Below are 16,607 nucleotides of genomic sequence, written 5' to 3' on the forward strand. Positions count from 1 at the left end.
ATTATGGCTTTTGTGGAGGTTTACATCTATGCAGCACGGTGGCATAGTGGTTAGCACTGTTGCCTCACAGCGCCAGGGACCCGGGTTCGAATCTGGCCTCGGGTGACTGTCTGTGTGGAGTTTGCACATTCACAGAATCTACAGTGCAGATAGAGGCCATTTCGGCCCATCGAGCCTGCACCGACACATGTCCCACCCTATCCCTGTAACCCCACGTATTTAATCCCCTAACACTAAGGGTCAATTTATCATAGCCAAATCAACCTAACCTGCACATCTTTGGACTGTGGGAGGAAACCGGAGCACCCGGAGGAAACCCACGCAGACACAGGGAGAATGTGCAAACTCCACACAGACAGTCGCCCGAGGCCAGAAGCCCCCATTCTCCCCGTGTTTGCGTGGGTTTCCTCCGCGTGCTCCGGTTTCCTCCCACAGTCCAAAGATGTGTGGGTTAGGTTGATTGGCTATGATAAATTGACCCTTAGTGTTAGGAGGATTAAATACGTGGGGTTACGGGGATAGAGTGGGATATGTGTTGGTGTTGGTGTAGGGGTTACAGGGATCGGGTGGGATATGTGTCGGTGCAGGCTCGATGGGCCGAAATGGCCTCTATCTGCACTGTGGGGTTTCTGTGATGTACATCTAGAACCAGGAAAGTTCCATGTTCCTGTTTCCCTACATTCAACAGGTAAGTGACTTCAGAGAGAAATCAAATGTATCTGTATGTGTAAAGAGGTGACATTGCGATCACCCATCTTAAAACTTCTGGGATTGATATAATTTAGTGTCTCTGTCTGGTTTGATTTGTCAATAACCATATTAATGCTGTCCAAGGTCCTTGGCAGATGTCTGAAACCTGATAACAGATGGTGGTTCTCCTATCAAATGAAATGAGATTTATTCATACTTGCTGTATCATGGGATCTTACAGTTTAATATTACATTCATGTATTATTTTTGAGAAATGTTATCAAAAAACTATGCACATAGAAAAAGGACACTCCGATAATGGAGTTATTCACTCTCCCTCATTACATAAAGGACAGAGTGTGCTGCTAACCATGTAGAAATCTCTATACATGATTTTGCTTTCACTGTGCAAACCTCAACATTTATAATACACAAAGTAAAGTAAACATTTAAAGAAAGCAAGACTGTCCTACTGAAAGGCAGCTGACAAAGGAGAATTTACGTGGTGCATTTGAAAATGTTCCAAGTCCTGCGAATTGATCATACAAAAGTGGGTTTTAAGTCCTCTTTAAAATTGACAATTGGATGGTTACGAAAATGATTTTGTGACCAATTGAATGATGGATTGCATTGCTCACTATCTGAAGTTTCTGAAGTACTAGAATTGTATGAGCCTCGACAACACGCTTCACAACATGACCTGTGGTAATAGCAGAAATTTTCATCTGAGCTACTCGATTCTGAGTCTGAATAATCATACTGGTATGTTTGAGAAGTTCCCTCTTTACCATCTATTTCAATTTCTTCAGAGGATAAGTGTGCTTTCTTCGAGTACATGCCTGAATAGGCCTTGATAATACATTTTCCTTCTAAAGTAGGATGGTAGACATATCCATTTTTATGGTATGTTTTGCCAGATGGTTGACAGCTGTCAGACTGTACGTCCGTTTTCTCCACTGAGCTTAATGTTGCTGAGAGACTGGTAGATCCATTGTCATCTTTTAATATTTTGTGGTGAATGCTTTGAAGTTGACTGGCATCAGTAGTTTGTGATTTTATTGTATTCCTGCTCAAGTCTTCATTAACCATACACTTGGCATGTCGAGGTGTGGAGTGCAAGAAATAATACGAAGGAAGTGCACCTCTTATTGAATAGAAAGGTGGTCTCCTTCGCCTCATCATATATGGAGAAATACAATAACAGTAATGTTTCAATTGCTCTGCTGTCCTAGTAGACTGTTCAAGCTGAAGATTCTGTAGGATTCGTCTTGGTCTGTCTGGTGAACAGATTGAGCCGACAGCATTAACATTTAGCTCTTGTAGAATCTCTTGCAGTTTCTCACTGCTCACATAATTGTTTTTGATCACTTTTGTTGGATCCTTGACAGGAGGACGACTTTCAACTGACCCAGATCTAATTGATGTTTGAATTGCAGAAGAGACCAGGATTTCACCTGTGGGATGCTGGGTGATTTTCACATGATCATCTATGTTGTTCTGAATTTCTGAGGTTATTTCCAGGGTATCACATGACTTTGGAAAAAATTCTGTAATATTCTCAGAATTTCCTGTCTGTCCTAGATGGTTCCGAGTGTCTCTATGAAAACTCTGATAATCTACAAAGTGTTCTGGCCCCTCCTGAGAATGCAAAGCTGTTTCTGAGAAATTCTTAGCATCGCATAAGATTTGTTGTAAATTACTCTGCACTGACAGAAGTTTAAGATCTTGCTGTGAACCAAGATTCTGATATAGATTCATCTTTACGGTGGACAAAGGCTTCTCACTCAGTGGATCTTCTGTTGCTGTGTTGTGACATTTGACCTCAGAATTAATCAAAGGATCGTGAGCTGTGCTGGATCCCGAAGTGGAACTGTGACCCACAAGCTCTTCAGTGCAATCTGGTGCCATTAAATGCATCAACTTATCCTTCACATTATTAACCTGTTCCTGCAGACTTTCAATTGCTGCATTTTTCTATAGGGAAAAAATAATTTAATCAATCCACATTATAGTTTGAGACATACTTCATTTTTTTAAATCACAGATTTCCCTTTTTCTTCCCACAGGAGTTGTTCACTAACATGCTTCAACAATTAAAGTGAGGCAATCTAGCAAACAGATTTCCCCACATCTTACAACAGCTGAACTGGGCAACAGTGAAAGATATAGCAATGTCAGATTTTCCTTTCTCCACCTTGGAGAGGAAGCATTCTATGTCTAGAAATGGCGCATTCTCTCTTTTCAGTGTTTAATTGTGATTGTAACCAATATGATGTTTCTTAGCAGGAAGTTCAAAAATGTAGGGTTGGCCCATGTCACAGATACCTTCATGCTGATGTAATGTGAAGCCTGTGGGAGAACGAATTGTCAAGGAGAAGTAGAAGTCATTATCATTGTTATCCATTTTAAATTTATTTTCTGTCCCTAATTTTGGACCTCCTGTACCATCCACTATTCCCTGTCGGTCTTGCACCACCTGCTTCACTAGGGTGTTCAACCTAGCCAGGACTGCTTGGGCCTTGGGATAAAATTTAGCCCTTTAATGAGCTTTTCACACAATAAGTGCACAAGCTTCAAGCGCTCCCATATCGCATTGCCACGTACAGTGCATCAAGCAGAGTAGGCTTCAGCGCTGGATAGTACACCAAAGTGTTGCTGCTTGGGTGCATCTGATTGCATTATCAGCCCCATTGTGTAAGGACAGCTCCTACAAACCCATGTCTTACCAATCCTCAGCAACTGTTTTTAATATATTTACAAGTGGCAATGTTTGCTTTATGCATCTCTATACTGTACTACCTCAGTGAGAAGACGCTTCATGGAGTTATTTTCTCCAAGCAGGTAGTAGATCTGCTCATCGCTGTACATGGAACGAAAGCTCTTGCTTGGGCTGTTGAAATATTTGGCCATCTGATTCGGAGTATGGCTTAGTTCTTCCTCAAATTGCTTCCATTGTCTAACCTGTTAAGAGAGCTCAGAATAATTAATTTGGATTTGCTGTAACTTATTGAAAGTTACCTATGAAGCATGTCAAAAATGCTCTATATTGATTAGCTAAGCTTGAAGAAATGTGTATACCTAGAGGAAACAACTAGTGCCAAAATCTTGAGCAGGTATCAAGGTCTATGCGAGGGATAGACTCAGTATTCCCTCAGTTTCAAGGCACATATTCTGTTTAATTGAGATCACATTTAGAGAGAGTTATGAACTGGAATGTAACATTTAATAAATGACAAGATCTCCATCCAGATATGATTTGCATTGTAGTGGAAAGCAATGCAGAAATTGTGTTAGGTTTTCAGCCTGCATGACTACATAGAATTTATAGCAAAGAAACAAGCCATTTGGCCCAACAGGTCTATGCCGGTGTTTATGCTCCACACAAGCCTCATCCCACCTTACTTCATCTCACCCTATCAACACATCTTTCTATTCCCTTCCCCCTCGTATGCTTATCTAACTGCCCCTTAAATGCATCTATGCTATTCGCCTCAACCACTCCATGTGGTAGCTAGTTCCACATTCTCACCACACTGGTACTGTACTGTGACTGTAAAGATAAACTGTTCTCTGTTCCTTCAGTCTTATAATTCCTAATAACACAATAGAACTCAGTCAAGGATCATGAATGTTGAATGCTACCTTCAGCTTATTAATAAATGAATCTTATCAAAAAACCTCAAAAAACCAACCCTTGATCCCTCCGTCCTTACAAACTACCGTCCCATCTCCAACCTCCCTTTCCTCTCCAAAGTCCTTGAACATGTTGTCGCCTCCCAAATCTGTGCCCACCTTTCCTGCAATTCCAAGTTTGAATTCCTCCAATCAGGTTTCCGCCCTTGCCACAGTACCGAAACGGCTCTCCTCAAAGTCACAAATTACACCCTTTGTGACTGACAAAGGTGAACTGTCCCTCCTCGTCCTTCTTGACTTGTCTGCAGCCTTTGACACAGTTGACCACTCCATCCTTCTCCAACGCCTCTTCACCGTCATCCAGCTGGGTGGGACTGCACTCGCCTGGTTCCATTCTTATCTATCTAATCATAGCCAGAGAATCACCTGCAACGGCTTCTCTTCCCGCTCCCGCATCGTTACCTCTGGTGTCTCCCAAGGATCTATCCTTGGCCCCCTCCTATTTCTCATCTACATGTTGCCCCTTGGCGACATCATCCGAAAACACAGCGTCAGTTTCCACATGTACGCTGACGACACCCAGCTCTACCTCACTACCTCTTCTCTTGACCCCTCCATGGTCTCTAAATTGTCAGACTGCTTGTCTGACATACAGTTCTGGATGAGCAAAAATTTTCTACAATTAAATATTAGGAAGACCAAAACCATTGTTTTCGGTCCCCGCTGCCAACTCCGTTCCCTAGCCACTGACTCTATCCCTCTCCCTAACATCTGTCTGAGGCTGAACCACACTGTTCGTAACCTTGGTGTCATATTTGACCCTGAAATGAGCTTCCGAACACATATCCACAGCATAACAAAGACCGTCTATTTCCATAATATCGCCCGTCTCTGCTCTTGCCTCATGTCATCCGCTGCTGAAACCCTCATCCATGCCATTGTTACCTCTAGACGTGACTATTTCAACGCACTCCTGGCTGGCCTCCCACATTCTACCCTATGTAAACTTGAGGTCATCCAAAACTCGGCTGCCCGTGTCCTAATTCGCACCAGGTCCCGTCCACCCATCACCCCTGTGCTCGATGACCTACATTGGCTCCCGGTTAAGCAGCGCCTCGATTTCAAAATTCTCATCCTTGTTTTCAAATCCCTCCATGGCCTCGCCTCTTCCTATCTCTGTAATCTCCTTCAGCCCCACAACCCCGTGAGATATCTGCACTCCTCTAATTCTGCCCTCTTGAGCATCCCTGTTTATAATCGTTCAAACTTTGGTAGCTGTGCCTTCTGATGCCTAGGCCCGAAGCTCTGGAATTCCCTGCCTAAACCTCTCTGCCTCGCTACCTCTCTTTCCTCCTTTAAGACTCTCCATAAAACCTACCTCTTTGACCAAGCTTTTGGCCACCTGCCCTATGTTAAAGGTGCTATATAAATACAAGTTGTTGTTGTTATACACAAGGGCAAGAGTGAAAGATGTGCAATTTTCCATTATATGCAGTTTGATGAGGGAGGTTGGCTTATCGCTTCCAATTTAAAATACAATAAAGACAACTTAAAAGGTAAATATTTCCAGAAGTTAATAGTTCTAAAATATTTATTTGAATAACATTTCAGTTTTACTGTGTATATTTAGGGTAAAATGGGGATTAAGTCTCAAAGGCCCAAGACAACCCCCTAGACTCGAATATCAGTGTAATTATATAATTGCTGCCATTGTGCCACAAATCTTTCAGCTTCTCAAAAAAGAAAAGACTTGCATTTCTATAGCGCCTTTCATGACCTCAGGACATACCAAAGCACTTTGCAGCCAATTGAGTACTTTTGAAGTGTAGTCGCTGTTGTAATGTAGGAAACGCGGCAGCCAATTTGAGCACAGCAAGCTCCCACAAACAGCAGTGTGATAATGACAAGATGATCTATTTCTAGTGATGTTGATTGAAGGACAACTATTGGCCAGGACACCAGGGATAACTCCCATGCTCCTCTTCAAAATTGTGCCATGTGATCTTTTACGTCCACCCGAGAGCACAGACGGAGCCTCGGTTTAACGTCGCATCGAAAGACAGCACCTCTGCCAGTACAGTACTCCTTAATACTGCCCTGGAGTGTCGGCCTTGATCCTGGAGTGGGGACTTGAACACACAAACTTCTGACTCAGAAGAGAGAGTGCTACCCACTGAGCCACAGCTACAAAGGTACAAAAGTGGTGTAAACTTTTGGTGGATGTTACTTTGTTTTTTTATTACATTCCAGAATACAATACAGTTCCACTGACTTCACATTCAACCACTACTTCTCATTATGTCCATCAGCACAATGCCTGAATATCACTTTAGCAAAAATGAATAGAATATTCAGTTTCTACATAATTACAAACTTTCTAAACCACAATTGACCAATTACATATAAAGCAGATGAAGGAAATGATTGTTCTCATGATGGTGTGAAAGGAATTAGTATGTGGCCCCTTGCATTGTTCTTTTGAAGGGCTGTGTGCACTCAGCTGGTCAGTGATAAGACATATCTAGTGAGTATGCTGGATAGCAACTGTGAGCCATACAGCAACCAGCAGCTGTATGCTAATAAGCCTATGTACAATGGCACAGACAGTCAAACCTGACAGGGTACTGAGCATCACTTCAAGCCAATAGTAACTCTGGAAAAATCAAAATCCTCTTCATGCAGCAAAAATACCCCGCTGACCTCATGAATGTGCACATATTGTTTTTCAAATGCACGCAATTAAGTATATGAAATGAGGGCCATTCTACAAATGTAGGTAGTAAAAAGGGGAACACCGCTGTAAGCCAAAAAACAAAAGTGCTAGACAATGCAAAGCTTTATTTGAATGCCTGAGAAAGTTAGCGAATTACAGCTGGTGTACAGATGGATAATCTGACATTTTGGATACAAGCATATATCAAATTTGATGCAGATAACATTGATTTCTAGATTTAACATACATACATACATACATACTGAGTTTCACTTTTTTTTTGTAACTGACAAACATCTGTTTGACTAATGCCTAGAACACTTCTAAAATTATATTGGTAATTTTTTGGATGTGCTGCCCTCCTAATTCCTCAAGTCTCTGATGCTGAGAAGGCAGGCAGATTGCCTACTTTCAAGTGACAAGAAATATGTATTTGGCTGGCTGCTAGAAACAGAGAAGATACCCCCATGGAGGATATCCTGATCCAATCTGCTCTCAGCCCTGCATAGAAGCTGTAACCTATGTTCAGCATGGCTCAGATTGGCAACTAAGTACAGTAGGGGAATGAACCCCATGACACAGCATCAGTGTACAGCATGAGAAGAGGCATAGAACGACCGGAAAAACTGCACCCATACATCCTCCCCTTCTATAACTGCAGAAGCTGGAAAGGGACGATGTGAGATGGAGACTTAGCCCTAAAGGGGTGGGGTGGAAATTCCTTTCGGCCTGTTTTGATAGAATGTGGGCTTTGAACCTCCGCTCTGGGTTAAACAGTATGTCAAGATTTTGCACTGGCTGGTTCAGCCTCCAGGGAAGGGGAGGTAGTCAGTAGCAGGGGTTATGGTTGGGGGAAAGAGGAAAATAATGGCCTGGATTTTGCAGTGGTAATGACGGCGAAACTGTCAGCGTTCGCTGTCATTACTCCTCTGAAAGTGACAGCAACTTCTGGAGTCATCGCATGCGCAGATAAAAAGCAGAAATCATTAAGTTGCTGTCATTGATTCTGCGCTTCTCCACAGGCTGTGCTGTGGAACTCCCCAGAGCCCACAATCAATTCAAATCACACTGAAATGTAGTTCCTGACACAAACTTTCCCTATTACACTGGAATATCGCTGTTAAAACCCCCCGAAAAAGTTAAGCCTTGTTCAAAGAGGTGTAACTGGGTTTAACGGTGTATTGACTGCTGAACAACTGTTGTAGCCCTGAAAAACTAATTTTACATTTGTGGAGTGTCAAATTTTTTCATTAATAAAAATTACTTGATTTTTAATCTAATAACTTTTAAGTTTGTTTATGATATTTCAGCTTCTACCTTAATCTTATGTGTATGTCCCAATCTTTATTTCGCTCTCTGTAAAATTTATAAAAAGTAAAATTATAATCTGTGCATCTTGCTTTCTGGTTTGCTGTCTGTGAGAATTCTTCAATGTTGTTCAGGCTGTTCACCCAGCTTGATGACATCACTGTTGCTGGACACTGGAGATTCGCTTTATTTGGCGCCAGATTCAAACTAACGTCAGGAGAGGTGAAATTAAGGCCACAGAGATCGCTAGATCTTTGCGGGCCGCTGCGAGCGCCGTCGCTTCGCTTCTGACCACAAATTCCAGGCCAATGTCTTTAGTCATCCCAATGTTCAACTGGAGGAAATTGTGGCTCATCTATTACTCAATGTCATGCATTCAGACAGCACTGAACACTCAGTCATGGAGTTGAAGGACATGGTGGGGAAGTAGAACTGGAGGTCATCAGCATACATATGGATGCAAATCACATACCTGTGGATGATATCACCAACAGACAGCATGTACTTGAAGAAGAGAAGGGAGGTCAAGAGAGATTCTAGAGGTGACTATGCAGGGATGGGAAGAAGAGACATTGTTGGAGATGTGTTGGCTTTGTTCTGAGCCTTGTAGGAGTAGAACCAAGCAAGTTCAGTTCCATTATCTGGACAATGTAGGAGAGGCAATGGAGGAGGACACCATAGTCAACCGTATCAAATGTCATAAAGAGTTTGAGGAGAACAAGGAGGTGATAATGCATTATTTTCTACTCTTCTGCTATTCAACACATGACACCATTCTAAGTGTGTTGGAATTGTTACTTTTTCCTCTTACCTGTGGGATGAAGATGAGACAGTTGATAGTTGAGGTACATACAAAGATTCCCCCAGAGGTGATACCATAGGAAAGGTTGGGCCAGGAATCCAAGAATCTGGTAATGGGAATGATTATTCCTGCAGTGAACATGATCAAATAAACTCCCACCATGATGGTGACAGTCTGGTTTACAGGGGGAGAGCTGACATTGCTTGTTAAACCAGCTAGATATGTGCCATATAGCAGAAGACTTCCCTGTGTTTAAAAAAAAAAATAGCTGTCAGTAATATGTAACTGAGCACCTCAGAACTAATCAATGGAAACTTAAAAAATCAAAACTTATTAAAACTAGATTTAAATGAGTGAGATAACTAAAGTTTACATCTGAGTGGTAGCAGTAAAAAAAGTAATCCTAGTAGAAAGGCGGTGACTTTCCCATATTGCCAAATGCAAATTGTAGGGAGAAAGTGGGTGGCTGAGCAACTAAGCAGAGAGACAGAGCAGAGTAGGAGAAATGTTGATAGGAGTGCTGGGATAGGAGATGCTGGTATGAGAAAAGATGAAGTGAAACAGAGTGTACTTTGGCATGAGAAATAACAGGAGAGATAGAGCAGTCACTTGAGACATGCTAACAGGAGTGAGAAACTGAATTGTGACTGCTAAACAATACAACAACATGCATTTATATAGCATCTTTAATGTAGAAAAACTTCCCAAGGTGCTTCACAGTGGCCTAATCAGAAATAAATGAGTGTGGAGCTAAAGAAGGAGATATTAAGGAGAGAAATGGCCGTCAATGGTGAGGCAAAGGGAGGGAGAGGATGCACAAAAAGGCAGAATCAGAGTAGCTAAGAGTTTAGAGGAGGAGATTGTAGGAGGTTACAAAGAATGGGAGGGTAGAGGCTATGCAGGGAGTTAAACATGTGGTTGAGAATTGGAGGTGTTGGATTAGGAACCAATGTCAGGTTAATAAGGACAGAGTGATAGGTGTGGGATAGGCCACAAGCAGCAGAGTTTGGGATGAGCTTAAGTTTACAGTGGGTGGAGGATGGGAGGCTGAGCAGAAGGGAATTGGAATAGTTGAGTCTGGAGGTGAATAAGGCATGGATGAGGGTTTCAGCAGCAGATGGACTGAGGTTATGGAGGTGGAAGTAGGTGACCTTTCTGATGGAGAATATGGGGTCAGAACTTTAGCTCAGGTTAAATATGATGCCGAGGTTGCGAACAGACGGTTAAGCATGAAACAGCAGCTGGGGAGGGGGTTGGAATCTGTGGCTAGTGTATGAACTTTATGGCAGTGGCCGAAGATGATGGTTTTCATCTTCCCAATGTTTAGTATGAGGAAATTGTGGTTCATCCAAGAGTGGATGTCAAACAAGCAGTCTGACAACGCAGGGTCCAGAGATGTGGCAGAGAGATAGAACTAGCGGTGGGCCAGGTGGCAGAAGGCATGGCCGCCAATGGTGGGGCAAAGTTGTGCAGCTGTAGGGCTAGAGATGGTTACAAAATTAGGGAGGGGCGAGGACATAAAAGAATTTAAACAAGAGGATAAGAACTTTCAATTTAAGGCAAATGGAAGCGAGCAAGGTGACCATGTAGAAGAAGAGGGGCGTGCCATGATTAGATCCTTGGGGAACTCAAGGTAATGGAGCAGGTACAAGAAGAGAAGCCATTGCTATGATGTTGTGGCTATGATCGGATAGGTAAGAATGGAACCAAGCGAGGGTAGTCTCACTGAGCTGAGCAACGGAGGAGAGGAAGATGGTGTGGTCGACCATGTCAAAGGCTTCAGAGGGTTTGAGAAAGAAAGACTTACATTTATATAGTGCCTTTCACGACCACCGGACCTCTCAAAGCACTTTACAGCCAATTAAGTACTTTTGGAGTGTAGTCACTATTGTAATGTGGGAAATGCGGCAGCCAATTTGTGCACAGCATGCTCCCACAAACAGCAATGTGATAATGACCAGATAGACTGTTTTTGTTATGTTGACTGAGAATAAATATTGGCCAGGACACTGGGGATAACTCCCCTGCTCTTCTTCAAAATAGCGCCAATTGATCTTTTACGTCCACCTGAGAGAGCAGGTTTAACGTCTCATCCAAAAGAGGAAGGATAATACACCACAATCACAGTGGATGTCATTTGTGACTTTGGTTAGAGCTGTTTCAGTGATGGGGCAGAGACAGAAAACTGACTGGAGAAATTGAACATGGAGTTGTGGCAAAGATGAGCACATATTTTGGAAGCAACATGTTTAATGGACTTTGGAGAGGAAAGGGAGGTTGGAGATGGGGCAGCAAGTGAATGATTTACAATGTCAGCTGGCATAGGGGGCCAAGAAGGGAAGTTGGGTGGTTAGCTGTTTAGTCGGACGTGGTCAAGAGAGCAGGACGCAGGTCTCATGGACAAGATGAACTCAGAGAGGGCATGAAGGAGATAGAGAAACTGTAGAAAGATACAGATTCATTGCTAGGCGGGTGGAGGGGGCAGAGGGGAGGTGGTAAAGCCTAAAGGGTGGTTTGGCTTCGTGGACAAAGAGAAAGGGGGGAAACAGCAGAGACAGCTGAATGGATAGTCTCAATCTTAGTGACAAAAGTCCAGAAGCTCCTTGCACCTGTTGGAAGTAATGGTGGAGGGAAGAAGGGTTTAAGGACATGTTTGGTAGTGGAGAAAACAAGCTTTGCTCTCCAGAATGATCCTGTTTGGCAGAGGAGAGTCTAAGATATTGACATTGTCCAGTTAGATTTGGTTGACGACAGAGGCAGTGCAAGGGAATTTTTCCCCAGTGGTCAGGAACACATTTGTGGATGTTAGATCTGCTGTAGTATAAACTGTTACAATATGAATTTTAGTTTTTATTTAAAAAAAAGGTAACATGTTTTTTAAATTGAGTAATCAAGATGGAGGGTCACAAGGCCTATCAAGGTTGAAAAGAGTAAGAGGTGAAATAAATCAGGAAATAGCGTAGTATTTATAGAAAAGGACTAGCAGCCAGTGGTGAAGAGTTCAAATTCCACCATGACATGGAGTAAAATTGAACAAATTTGGGATCGTAGGATGGAACCAGAAAAATAAATAACCATAATAGTTGCCAATGGTCATAAAACCCAGTTGGTTCACTAACGTCCTTCAGAGGAGAGAACCTGCCACCCCCTACCTTGTCTGGCCTACACGTGACCCAAGTCCCACAGTACATGGTGGACTCTCAATGCCATAGGAAGCCACTTGGTTGTAAAATCGATTGCTAAGAAGGTGGCCCAATAAAGTCTCGTCAGAGTTGCCATGCCCTCTCCACCCACCTCAAGAACAAAGACAGGCGATACCATGCTTGGGCTTTAAAAGCCAAAAATTGGTAAGAGGAAAGAAATAAGAATTCTTACCTTTAAGAGTGAAATAAGAATGATCCAGATGTCTGTGTAACGAGAAACACAACATTTCATCATTGTGATAGAGTAGAAAAGATCTTTTTCAATTGCCTGAGGAATGAGAAAATACCAAGAAAAGTGAGGGTATATCCTAAATACAATCTGATTTGTCTGTTTTCCTTCCTTCCTGTACAATACCATGGGAGATTGACTAATAGTAAATAAAAGTAAATTGTTTTGCACAGTGTTCAGCGCCATTCACAACTCCTCAGATAATGAAGCAGTCCATGCCCACATGCAACAAGATCTGGACGACATTCAAGCTTGAGCTGATAAGTGGCAGGTAACATTTGCGCCACAGAAGTGCCAGGCAATGACTTATCTCCAACAAGCAAGAGTCTAACCACCGCCCCTTGACATTCAACGACATTACCATCGCTGAATCCCCCTTCATCAATGTCCTGGGGTTCACCATTGACCAGAAACCTAACTGGACCAGCCACATAAATACTGTGGCAACAAGAGCAGGTCAGAGGCTAAGTATTCTGTGGCGAGTGTCTCACCTCTCAACTCCCCAAAGCCTTTTTACCATTGACAAGGCACAAGTCAGGAGTGTAATGGAATACTCTCCACTTGCCTGGATGAGTGCAGCTCCAACAACACTCAAGAAGCTCGACACCATCCAGGACAAAGCAGCCTGCTTGATTGGCACCCCATCCACCACCTTAAACATTCACTCCCTCCACCACCAGCGTACCGTGGCTGCAGTGTGTACCATCTACAAGATGCATTGCAGCAACTGGCCAAGGCTTCTTCAGCAGCACCTCCCAAACCCGCGACCTCTTCCACCTAGAAGGACAAGGGCAGCAGGTGCATGGGAACACCACCTCCTCCAAGTTCGCCTCCAAGTCACAGACCATCCTGACTTAGAAGTATATCGCCGATCCTTCATCGTCGTTGGGTCAAAATTCTGGAACTCCCTCCCTAACAGCACTGTGGGAGTACCTTCACCACATGGACTGCAGCAGTTCAAGAAGGCGGCTCACCACCACCACCTCAAGGGCAATTAGGGATGGGCAATAAATGCTGGCCTTGCCAGCAATGCCCACATCCCATAAACGAATAAAAAATAAAATTAGACATTTTCTAATTTTTCAGAAAAAGGAAAAAGAATCAAAATTAGAATACAGTTTCTTTTACCCTCATTCCTGCACTTAAGGATTGCATACACTGCAGTGGGTCAGCCATGCCCCATGTCACCAGAATCAGAATATCCAAGCCAATCACTCCAGCTACCAGCCCCAGTAACTGAATGTCTTTGATAATCTGAAAGGAAAAGCGAATTTGGATCATTACATCACGGAAACATATGAAACACCAACTACTAGCTCTGACATGAAACAGCAACATGAAATTATAACCAGATTTTTTGTTTCTTTCATGAATAGTGTGAGTTACAACTTTTTCAGTGCTTCTCCAATTTAACCAATTCTAGATCAACTAAACTTACAACGAAATTTAAAGAACTATACTCTTAATGGCTACGGGAAAAAAAACACTGCAGACACTGAAACATCTGTAGTTACAATCAGTAAATCTGAGGCCTGTTTACTATACAGCCCACAGTTTGTGTGCCTATAATCTTCACTATTTTTGCCTTCCCAAAATTATTGTTGAGAACTATAGGCAAGCAATGTACAATGAGTGAACAAAAGCTCCAGTATTGCCAAGTTCTGTTAGTAACACTGTTGGGACAGTGCCTTCTACCAGTTTTACAGCACCATCACTGGAGTCCCAGTGGTAGTGCAATTGCTGGTAAAATATTAAAAACAGATTTTGAAAATATAATTCTTGTGTCATAAAATAGACATTTAATGACTACAAAAATGAATTTAATTACAAATGATAGGATAATTTTTCAGAAACACTGGGCTGATACTGGATAGTTCGCAGTTCTATAATTATAGAAATCACTGGGCACCCATACATAGTTAAAATCACCAACTAGAAGCAATTTCTGGATGCACACATATTACAGTGTATCTCAATAAAGCACTCAGTCATGGTCGTCTTCTTGTGGTGCTGAAAGAGCTCAGTCCTACTGCTTGTGACTCCTTCTGGAAGCTTTGTATTTCAGCAGGATGCATTACTAATTTTGATTATTGGACATGTGAGTAAATGAATTACCAATCATGGATTGAATCTAATGAATCGTTACATACTATGTTAAATTTTGTACATGTACACACATTTCATTGAACATTTATTAATGTACAAGTACCAGCAGTACCTGTTACTCCTCTAGGCAATGCTGTGATAGGCCTTTACCGTGCTAAATGTGTCACACTGTGTGGCACGTAACAGTTGCTATTATCACCCTGTGGTTCCCACAAATCGCTCAAAACGCTTTCTAGAATTTTTTTCATCTGCCATTTATCTTAAGTCTACATATTTCACAACACATTAAAATTTATCCACTGATTTTTCCTGTGCGTCTTTTAATGCCTTCATTAAAGATTTTAACGTAAAGGCCTCAGCCTCTCCCATAAGCCTGAGCTTAGGCTTATTTTGCCCAGAACTGAGAATGTGAGCTGAATTTGGATTGTGCAGTACACCTAACTTCCCAGGGTGTTTCAGTACCAGCTAGCTATAATACAGTATTGAAATATTTTCTTTAGCTTCAAGTACTTTGACTTCACTTTTCTTCATAATTTTGAAAAACAAGACAAATTTCAAAAGCTTTAATGAGGTAACATTCATATGGAGCGGTTAAGATGCGAGTGTGGAAGAGAGGGAGAAAATTAGTAAAATGATTTGATTATACGTCTGTTATATCTTTTATTTGTGTTCTATAATCGTCAGAAGTGCATCAAGCTGGGGGAGGGAGAGAGAACGAGAACTTATTAATGTTCGCTCAACTTTCAAAAATAAACCACCAGTTGAATTTCGAAGCCAACTAATTATGCACCTCTGTTTTGTTAACAGTTAGATACTAATTCCTTACACCTGTGAGACAAAGTTTCAAATTGCTAACACCTAAGAGACAGAGGGGGAGAAATTCAGTTGTTTGCGCCACCCGTTGGCGCCTTAAGAGGGCGATAAGTGGGGCGCGAAGCGGCTAGCGCCCGGGCGCAGCGAGACCTGCGCCTCTTGCGACATTGAGCGGACATTTAGCGGCGGCGCAAAACTGCAACGCCCGCTCAGCTGCGCGCACAGATCCTGACGTCATTTCATGGTGCAACGCCCTTGGGGCGCCCTGAACCGGAAATTCAGTGGCGCCCCCCCTCCTTTCCACCTGGCGCTCCCAGCGACTGGTTGACTGGAACGGTTCCCAGTCACTGTGGGGCTGGGGGGGGGGGGCTATTTAAAGGGGGCTCTTCCTGGCTTCTTAGTGGTAGCCATTTTTGGACCACTCCTTCTGTGAGAGAGAGAGAGATTTGCAGAGAGACAAAGGGAGAGAGCTTTCTGCATTGAGTCAGCGCTCGCACAGGTACTTCTGGCTTTGGCCCAGAACTTTGTAGTTGGATTGATTTTTCAGTGCCATAACCTTGAGTGGCCACATACTATGGGGGCTGCAATGGGTGGAAACATTAGGTTTCTCCATTGCATTGAGGGGGCTCAGAGACGCCGAGAGAGAGTGCCAATCATGGCGAGACGGAGGAGGGCCAACAGGCGTTGGCACAGAAGGCCTTACCCCCCCAGGGTATTCCGCCAACAGTTCTCCTACCTCAACATGTCTGAGGAGCAGTGTATTCAGAGGCTTCGATTCAGCAGGGAGGTGGTCACTGAGCTCTGCCACCTGCTTCAGCCAGATCTGCAGCCTCAACTGAGGAGCAGGACGTCTCTGTCGGTGGCAGTGAAGGTGACAGTGGCTCTCAACTTCTATGCCACCGGCTCCTTCTAATCCACTACTGGGACACTGCCAATGTCTCCCAGTTTGCGGTGCATTGCTGCATCCGCCAAGTCACGAATGCCCTCTTTAAAAGGAGACGTCAGTACATTTCCTTCCCCATGACCCTTGACAAGCAGCAAGAGCGCGCAATGGGATTTGCAAGAATAGCAGGCTTCCCCATGGTCCAGGGCGCCATTGACTGCATGCAT

General features: G+C 43.1%; 1 protein-coding gene across 1 annotated transcript in view; it reads right to left on the minus strand.

The window, feature by feature from the left end:
* Positions 1 to 496: 496 nt before the first annotated feature.
* Positions 497 to 16,607, minus strand: part of gpr156 (G protein-coupled receptor 156) — a 101,695-nt gene continuing 85,584 nt past the window's right edge. Inside the window, exons 6-10 of the mRNA XM_086006857.1 lie at positions 13,707 to 13,832; positions 12,522 to 12,617; positions 9,156 to 9,392; positions 3,490 to 3,651; positions 497 to 2,664 (exon numbers count right to left, since the gene is read on the minus strand). Coding sequence (XP_085862983.1) covers positions 1,231 to 2,664; positions 3,490 to 3,651; positions 9,156 to 9,392; positions 12,522 to 12,617; positions 13,707 to 13,832 — 2,055 coding nt within the window. The 3' untranslated portion in view covers positions 497 to 1,230. The remainder of the gene's footprint in view (positions 2,665 to 3,489; positions 3,652 to 9,155; positions 9,393 to 12,521; positions 12,618 to 13,706; positions 13,833 to 16,607) is intronic.

This window comes from Somniosus microcephalus, chromosome 14, assembly GCF_052327205.1.
Source record: "Somniosus microcephalus isolate GS21.2 chromosome 14, FLI_Smic_1.0, whole genome shotgun sequence".
Classification (NCBI taxonomy): domain Eukaryota; kingdom Metazoa; phylum Chordata; class Chondrichthyes; order Squaliformes; family Somniosidae; genus Somniosus; species Somniosus microcephalus.